Source organism: Anguilla anguilla, chromosome 5 (genome assembly GCF_013347855.1).
Source record: "Anguilla anguilla isolate fAngAng1 chromosome 5, fAngAng1.pri, whole genome shotgun sequence".
Classification (NCBI taxonomy): domain Eukaryota; kingdom Metazoa; phylum Chordata; class Actinopteri; order Anguilliformes; family Anguillidae; genus Anguilla; species Anguilla anguilla.
In genome coordinates, this window is record NC_049205.1 from 48841770 (window position 1) to 48851072 (window position 9303).

At 41.7% G+C, this 9303-nt stretch overlaps 1 protein-coding gene across 1 annotated transcript; it reads right to left on the reverse strand.

The window, feature by feature from the left end:
• Nucleotides 1-1468: 1468 nt before the first annotated feature.
• LOC118227124 (hyaluronan and proteoglycan link protein 3-like) lies at nt 1469-6731 on the reverse strand. Its single transcript, XM_035417275.1, has 5 exons — nt 6618-6731; nt 4251-4432; nt 3770-4138; nt 3354-3656; nt 1469-3050 (listed from the first exon to the last, which is right to left on the reverse strand). The coding sequence occupies exons 2-5, from the start codon at nt 4372-4374 to the stop codon at nt 2767-2769; spliced, it is 1080 nt and encodes a 359-aa protein (XP_035273166.1). The 5' UTR covers nt 4375-4432; nt 6618-6731; the 3' UTR covers nt 1469-2766.
• Between the last annotated feature and the right edge of the window lie 2572 nt (nt 6732-9303).

The window sequence follows — 9303 nt, forward strand, 5'->3', positions numbered from 1 at the left end:
TCTCTAACCCAGAGCTCCTCGTTGAAGTCCTGCCTGCATGCAGCACCCTCTATTGGTGAATCTAAGAAGAACACAAACTACAAACATCTTGAGCAAGTATTATTAAAACCAATTATATACAACGTTTTGAGTGAAATGTTTGTGTATTCTGTTGTATTGCCAAACCCGTCAAAAGATAGAAAATTAAATTGGTTGTCCCTAATGCTAGTGTCAGCCAGCTCTCCAAGAAGATGTATCAGCACAGTGCTTCGACAACTGCTATAGCCCTGTACAGTACATGTCTACTGTGTTTTAAACAACATGTACTCTTGGCAAATTGCTTAAAAGTAGCCAGGTTATGAAATATCGAGGTTTGAAAATAGCTGTTTCATATTGAGAGCCGCCCAATGCAAACACACCCTTGGTAGGCCAATACAAGCATTAACTGCTGGTTTGTGGAAGTTTACCCATATTCATATTCACACCTTTCTACAAAATATATTATTCTGTACCAACATAACCACATAAATCTCCCCATTATAACAGGCAAAAATCAAAGGTGTGAAAATCCCTTTTTGTTGCAATCAGTTCACATGTCTGTCACCACATTTTCATTGTCATCCATGTCTCCTTATTTTTCATTTCTCCTTTGGGTCTGTCCCTGACTAATTGTTGAAGAAGAACTCCTCTGGACATCAGCTGTAAATTTTTAGCCTGCTTGCACTAACTGCATGACATGCACTCATCAGATGCAAAAGATTGATGGTGGAGTGGCTGGTGGCACACATTTCAGAAAAGGCATACTCATCCAAACTGAATGAGCATATTCGCAATAAGAATAGCCAAAAATATATAAAGAATCCCACTTACTAGAAACTTCAGGCACACCTGCGCGAAAGAAAATATTTGTAAAGCTTTTGTTGTAATGGCATATCTGCTGATATCAAGTAAAAGAACCAACCGGTTTTGACCTTGCAGGATCTTCATCAGGGTGTAAATAAAGACACTGCGAGCTCTGAAGAAACTGGTTGGTTTTTTACTTAATATCAGCAGATATGCCATTACAATAAAGGCTTTAAAAACATTTTATGTCCCGCAAGTGTGCCTGAAGTCTCTAGTAAGTCAGATTATTTATGCCTTTTCGGCTATTCCTCCCACAACTCTGTAATTACTTGGCCTTCAAGAGCACCTTGGTTCACACTACCTGAAGTTCATCTACTTTAAATATACTGTGACAGCACTCTACTTTTCCTCTTATTGAATGAGCATATTTTAGTGACAGCTAAACAGAGGGTATAGCTTTGACTAGTTGGTACTGTTCATATTATGCCCGCTATAGCCCTTTTAGCTCACGATAATCAGGGAGCATAATTTCACTACAGATAACCTGTCCTCTATGGATATAAATATAAATATATATTTGAACAAAATATATTATGTTATGTTATGTTAATGGAACACTACAGGAACTTATTGTGCCACACTTGCGTGATGTCTTTACAAAGATAGATTTTATTTTACAAAAAATATGCCATTTCTTTGAACCACTTAAAACTTCACATAAAAGTCCATTGCAGATGTTTATGAATATATAAACTGAGGTCCCAAAAGATATATAAGGTACAGTACATATTTCAAACCAGGAATAGCGTTGTCACAAGTCAGTAAATACTTCCTGTTAAACACATTATTTGACTTCAGTCCATGGCAGAACTCACTGAAATTTTACTTTCATCCCCTTAAATAATCTCTAATCTATCAGTCCTTGATTTTTGCATGATTTCCAAGAGAAGATTTTTCTCTCATTTATGTGACATTTAAAACAAGACCAGGTCAAAACCTAGTGTATGGCTGGACCTAATACACTTCATCCGGCTGACCAATGGTGTAACTTCATCACTCAGTCACAGACATTCGCGTTTGTAGGGCTGGCCCCGCTGTTGCGGTCCAGCCAAAAATCACTGAATATGGCAGACATAAATAACAATACTAATAATAATGAGCAATTCACAGAAGTTAGAAAAAACAAGGAAAAGTTCCAGTTGAATACTTAGATACATTTAGAGAGTACTATAAAAACAGTCAAATAGTTCTACTGTTTCTATAGTTAGCAAATGGTTGGTGTTTCTCAGTTGTGATGCAGCTACATAAAACAAACACCAGGGTGACTAAGAGTTGATTGTGTGCTATCATTACTAAAGGATCACAGACTGCATACATGCCGTCAGTGCTATTGAGCAGCAATATGAAGTAGAGGTTTGGAAATGACGTGCTGACCTACCAGGAAGACTGTTGTTATTATACCCTTGCACTTCATTTTAGTCTGAATTGTTTCTGCAAATCTTATAAAGCATACTATGAAAAAATGTACACAAAGATGCATTTCATAGGGGTGTCTAATAAGCAAATAAAAGACAGTGAGGAAAGAATAACATTTCAAAACAGAATTCATTTGTTGTCCTATCCTGCCATTTTTATTTAGCAAGTTTCTGATCAGAGTGTTCTAGATTACTTCCATGAGGTATTGTTCTAATGTATGACTGATTGGTACAGGAGTCTAATAGCTCGATTTTGTCCTTATAAGTTTGTGCGCATTTGTACCAGCAGTGTACCGGGCTGTCAAATGGCCACTGAGCCAGAAATGGCACAATTACTAAAGGCACCTAACTGCTGGTGCACTACCTTTGATATAAGTACACTAGAAGATCAGAGCTGGAGGTGAGGTGTCTCAGCCTGTCCCATTGACCGATGAGAGAACAGAGCGTGTGGTCCGTGCCCGTACACAGTTTACCGGGGCCCATAGCAGTACACGCCATGTTTCTGTTGCTGGGCAGGAAAGCCAAAACTGCGCACGCCGGGCTCTTTGGGGCCACAGTTGGGTCGGGGGCTGGTGATGGGGTAGCGAAGGCTCCCGTCGGCCAGCCAACCCGCGTCGCAGCGGTCCAGGCCCGTCAACCTCCAGGCGGCGTACAGCTGGCCCACCCTGGCTATCTGAGCTCCGTCATGGCTACAGGCCTGCACAGCCTCCGTGAAGTTGAGCCTTTGAGGGTGCTGCAGGAAATACACTCTCCCTGAGAAGGGGCGGAGCACAAACATGCAGCCCGTTAGCTCGCAACACGCCTGCAATGCCCCACCCACTAAAGAATAGCAATAATTAAAACTCTGTAAACAGCTGTGGGCACGGTTATAAAATTGGCTCACATTTTTGGCTCAGGCAATGATAGTATTTAGGTTAAATTTATGAACAGAGGTGTCAGTTAAAATGGATCCCTGAGTCAGCTCAAGGCTGTGTACAGGGATAGTGAGCAGGGATAGTGAGCACCACAGAAGTTTCAATCGGGCAGAGAACGGCTGCACTGAAGCAGACTACATACCTCTGAGCGAGGAGGAGAAGCAGAAGGCGTCGAAGAGGTGGAGGTGTCGGTGACGAGAGCCGTAGCTGCGGACGCCGGGGGCCATGCCGAGGCCACCGCACGGCTTGCGCGGCAGGGTGATGGGGTACTGCACCGTCCCGTCCGCCAGCCAGCCCGCATTGCACCAGTCCAGCCCCTCCTCCCAGGCCAGGAAGAGCTGCTCGAAGGTGGCCAGCGCCGAGTCCTGCTCCTCGCACGCCCGCTGCGCCGCATGGAAGTTCAGGTGATAGCGCCCCCTGGGTGGCTGGTACGGAAACACCACTCCTGAGGGGGGGCGGGAGTTCAAAGGGAAATTGCCCGTTACGTCACACATGCCGTGACATCAGGTAGACAGTGCGACGGCGCTCGAGTCAGGTGACGGAAACGGCGGGCCGTACCTCGCAGCTCCAGGTCCACGCTGGCGCTCTCGTCCTCCAGGCCGTCGATGACCTCGCAGCGGTAGCGCCCGGTGTCGTTCAGCTGCAGGTCGCTGATGACCAGGGAGAGGTCCCGCGGGGAGTTCTGCAGCAGGCGCACGCGGCCCTTAAAGTCCCCGAAGCTGCGGTGGCGGACGCCCACCGCCACCAGCACGTCCGTCTCGTGGCCCCCGACGGCGGGCAGCCAGGACCACTTCACGCGCGTCCTGCGGGGGGCGCTCAGCTCGGGTTCGTAGCGGTAGTGGCAGGGCAGCGTGACATTGCTGCCCCGAACCGCGTAGACGGGCATCTCTGGCGTCTCCACGTGAAGACGCACCCCGTTGAAGTAAACTACACAAACACAAGAGGGGTGAGTTGGAGGAGGGAAACTCACAGATTGCCCTTTGGGGTGCAAAATAAAACAGACTACATTGATTTTATCTGTGGCTTCATGAGCACGTACTCTCTCCATTTCCATTGCCATTCGTGATGTCATGGTAGAAGAAGCCGTTGGAGAAGCTTGGAGCAGCCAGGCAACAGCAAAGAAGCTGCAACAGCACAGCCAGCAGGGCGAGTATTCTCAGCATGATCCCAGTCACTCTCACTGTGTCTCTGCCTGATGGGGTTTATGCCAAATACATGCAGCTGTATAGGAAACAAGTTCTGAAGAAATATGAAGAGCAAAATCTATGAGTATACAATATATTATTAACTATGTGTGTAAAAAACCAGAAAGGAAAGGTTGCAATCTCCAACCTTTTACAATTTAGAATGAAATACTATCATAATAAGGCACAGATGAACACGGCCATGTTATAGCTAGGCCTATATATCCTTCATTTATGACAGTAAATTTAATATGAATAGAGTAAATTCACTTGGCCTATCAGTCAATTAGTCAATGAGAAATAATCCCCCTCAAATGCAATAATCCATAACCATTACTTCCTTAAATCATAACCAAAGTGAATCACATACAACTTTAATAAGCTCATCATGCCATAAACTTTAATATATAAATAGTTTACTACAATCAGAAATACAAGGTAGTTAATTTCATATGGCTATCACTCAATGCTACCACTAGAGGCCAATAATGCTCCATATTGTGAAGTCACAATCCCAGCCCTCAAACATTGTGCGACAAAGTTTTATACACTCTTACTTTGTAATGTTTTCAAATAGATTAACTGAAAATATAGTTTGATTTGAAGATAATTGTTGTTGCATTGTTTGACTCTGGGATTTATGTAATAATTAAAAATGTTTTATAAGTGGCACTAAAACATACTTTCCAATGTGAATAGGAGAAACTATTCTTACATCTGCCGAAGACCATTCATTAATAAGAAAGCTGTCCGCGCGCAGACACACGCTTTTAAAAAGGCATAGGCCTATGGCATATTGATACTGGAAAGGATTTTTATGAACAATTAGATTTCAATATAAACAGAAACTAGTATTTAATATGTCAATGTGTATATATTACATATATTAACATTCATGTAGAATTTAATAAGGCAGGCAGTATTAATTTTTTTAATCTGCTAATAATGAGGACAGATCTGTCGAGTTAAAACAACCCAAGGTATGGCGCTGTTTAATAAAAGTCCTATCATTGCATACGGACTGACATACTTTTAAACAAAATATTAATTATTTAATGTTAATGTATTTTATACCTGAAAACTAAACTTTCATCAGCATAATATTCTCCTAAAGACTTGTCTTCTTTTAAAAAATAATCAAATTTCCACATTAAATTGAAATGGCAGAAGAATCTTTAAAATAGGAAAAATTAGCAGAAAGGACTGCTGGCGAATAAAAAATAATTGATGTAGGCGAATTCACCTGTAGACTAAAAAGAGTGGGCGTGGTCTATCTGATCTCTTTATTAAAAGATGCGGGCAAAACTCACAAATACATTTACAACGAAATTAAATAAAAACGTATTTTCTATTATTGACACTTTTTAACATCGCGACCCCTTCCTTACGGAAAATAAGTATTTTTCGCAAGAAACGCATGTTTGTTCAATGTGCGTTACACACTGCAATATTTTTCCTACGCCGTTAAGCACAGTCTTTTCCATAACATCGCTTATACACATGCATCACTTCAAGTAAGTTCTAACATTCAAACATTACCCAAACCATCTCTTCAAAGATAAAATTTCATAGGCAGCCTCAATTGGCACTGACAACATTAATTTAGTAATCCCTCCTGATCTAGAATTATGAAGTGCCATCATCATGAAGTGTGTAAATATGGCTTGAAGGGAACCCTGACTTAAAAAGTATCAGGTGGTGTTCGTGTTATACAGACCATGCCGTATCCTAATTCTCAAATTTTCTATATATTGATAAATGATTTGCTGTGACCATTGCATATCTGCTTGATTCTTTAAAATGAACCATTACAAAAATGGTAAATATTATTTTCTTAGAATTTCGTCTTCCTCCAACAGTCGGATGGATCCGGTATTAACTTCAGAAGGATAAGCGTTTCATGAGCTAAACTCTCGTATTCCAAATGCGTGCGGTTTACATATCAAATGCTTTTGCCTCGTCTCCAGCATTGTTATGGTATATCATGATTAAACTCTTTGGAATATGTTTAATGTGCAATACACAGTAGCCTACTTTATTTTTTTAAGTATTAAGTGTTTTTTTTTTTTTTTTTTGACACAGCCTCACTAACTACATTATATCAGAATTGTGAAATGAAATGCAAATATTTCCACGTGTAAGCACACACAACAAGCGAATGCATTTTGATACCAATTATGTACTTCAGTAAATTATAAAATGCATGGCAGACAGCTACTCACAGACTTCGCGCTTGCACACGTCTTTCCAGTTTTCTTCTATGCTGCTTTTTCTCTCTGGAGGTAGAGAAGTACTTTTGTTGTAATAGAGAAACACCGCACTCCTCATTGATCTTTGTAGAAAAACAGAAAGTATTACGTCACCAGAGCAAGCCAGTCCCTCTTAACTAAGATAGTGCCTGCTGTTAAAGTGACATGAACATTCTGCAGGGAATAAAGCAGGGGAATCAGCATCCGTACGCTTTGCATATTAATTGTAATTCACTTGAGAATGATGGCAACAAGAAAACATACTGATAAGGATACTACCCCAGTGCTTGTTTTTATTTACAGTGCATTATAGTTTGTATAACGGCCGTTGTTTTAGATTACAGCGGTGTTTATTGATGAGCAGGGACAATCTTTGACATTGAAGATATTTCTTGGACGTCTTCACTATTTACGGTATTCAAGGCAACATACAGCAAGTTTGTATTGTGCTTAGCATCACACTTCATTTTACTGATACGAACTTCCCTAATTTTCTTCATGGCTTCATATATTTTTCTTTTACATGTACCTGTGATTTTTTTTTTCAAGAAGGACCTTGAATTTCAGTTGTGCTCGTTGTATCTTAAACTTCTTTCAACACACTGGAATCCAGGTTTTGGGTGAGTGAGTTGCAATACTGGACCATGTAAATAAATAACATAAATACGGGATTCCATTGCTCTCCTGTGCCCACTGGACACTGTTGATTTAACAGTGTACATATCTGAACAATGTATTATTGTCTTTTAAGATTACAGATGTCTTCCTGTCTGTACCACATGACTCCCAAGTGGAATTAGCATGAATGCCCTGCAGAAGCCCCCCTTGTCCGTCCACCTCCCCCCCCCCTCCCCCCACACGCACACGCACACACACACACACACACATTTACTATCCTTTGTCAAATAAGCACCTAAAAGTCAGCGTCTCCCACCCACCCCCGACCACCACAAAGGTATCGCTGTTGTTTCTGGACACATTTTTCCTGCCAGCGTCTCACTCCGCTCTTCTCACAGATGCAATTGACTATTTGACTATTACAGATGTGTTTGAAGAGCTCTGTTTTTTTGTGTACTCAGAAAGTGCAGATGAAAGCAGTTGCCAGAGGCTATAAATACCAGAGCAGTGTGAATAGCAGGGAGCTGCAGGAAGGTATAATTTGTACAATAAACTCAAGGCCAGAAGAGCGTTCCATGTCAAGCATGTCTGGGTGCAATACAGCCTTTCCACGTGAAGTGTGGTTTGACCCACAGACAAAAATCACCCTGTGGTAGGACAGTTTCACAACGGAGAGGCCAACGCGTTATTTGCGCTACTTGTTGCCTGGACTGTGAGACAGCTTTACGGGCCAAGTACAAGATTATTCTCAAAGATTGATGGAACCGGCCGTGTAATTACAGGGTTTTTAAGAGAGTTAAGTATGCTTTAAAGATGTACTGAGGAGCTAAGAACAGACAGTTCTGTATCCGCTCAAATAGTGGGGAATTTCCCAAAGAAAGGGTATGAGATTCATCCTTCCAAACACATCTCTCCATTGAACAATTCCTAACAAAACACTGATGACAGCGGGAGACTAATGGTTATCCATAATTCAGCACTACATATGACACAGTAATAATTAATCTTTTCTCTTTCTAAGTATGGTTAACAGTGCCCTCTGGTCTCGTGGCTGCGGTCAGAGATTGACTGAAAGGACTCCAGGAAACACTAAATAAACGAAGATTAGATTATTACATGGCAGGATATCCTTCTCTGTCTTCTCACTCTGACTTCTGACAGGGAAATTCATTTCCTCAAGCACAGACCTTCACATGTCACTCATAGCATATGTGTTTTCATACACCAGCCTTCACGTTGAATCATTATTTTTCTCTAAAATAGTAAATGGGACCTTATATTCTACACTGGATGGACCAACCTTATCCAAAAAGGGCCGGTGTGGATGCAAGTTTTTGTTTTAGCCCAGTACTATGACACCTGATTCAACTAGTTAACTAATTGTGGTCTTCAATTAAATACCTTGATAAGTAGAATCAGCTGTCTTAATGCTGGTCTAGAACAAAAACCTGAACAAAGAACAAAAAAATGAGAAGGAAAACAAGGAAAGCACACTGACCCGGCCCTTTTTGGATAAGATTGGACACCCCTGCTCTACACTAAGGCCTTTTACTCTTTCTGCCAAAAAAGTCTTTAACAGTTAATACAACGCAATAAAGAGGTAGCTCACTTGTTATTTTGATTTAATTCAATGAAACAGCAGTGTCACAAGAAATAAGATAGCTTTGTTTTTCAGTTGAGAATACCCACTGGTTGAGTCACCCTGACATCTTCCTGGCCATCCTTGAGGTCAGACATGACTCTGCACAGCTTTCTGACTGGGGTTCGGGGGGTTCCCCGAATGCCATGGGACTATGAGTTCCTGTAGTGGATCCATAGCGTGATCAGCCCTTCCTTTGAGGAGTCTGCTTTCCTTATCAAGCGATGGGGACACATGCTCTCGGTCTGCATCCTGCCATGCTGCCCGGGAACAATGACATCAAAGGACCATGTGACCAGACTGGCGTGGCTATTTCTAAATGGACTGGCAGAACCCCAGATCTGAGTGTTAACCCTATGGTCAGTGCGGACGTCTGACGTGAGCTTGAGCAGAAAAACATTC

Coding starts and splice junctions, on each gene's coding strand:
- LOC118227124 (XM_035417275.1), bottom strand. CDS start 4,374: ATGCTGAGAATACTCGCCCTGCTGGCTGTGCTGTTGCAGCTTCTTTGC. Junction 4,139..4,250: donor TGGCAATGGAAATGGAGAGA/GTACGTGCTCAT, acceptor GTGTTTGTGTAG/TTTACTTCAACGGGGTGCGT. Junction 3,657..3,769: donor CGTGGACCTGGAGCTGCGAG/GTACGGCCCGCC, acceptor GCCCCCCCTCAG/GAGTGGTGTTTCCGTACCAG.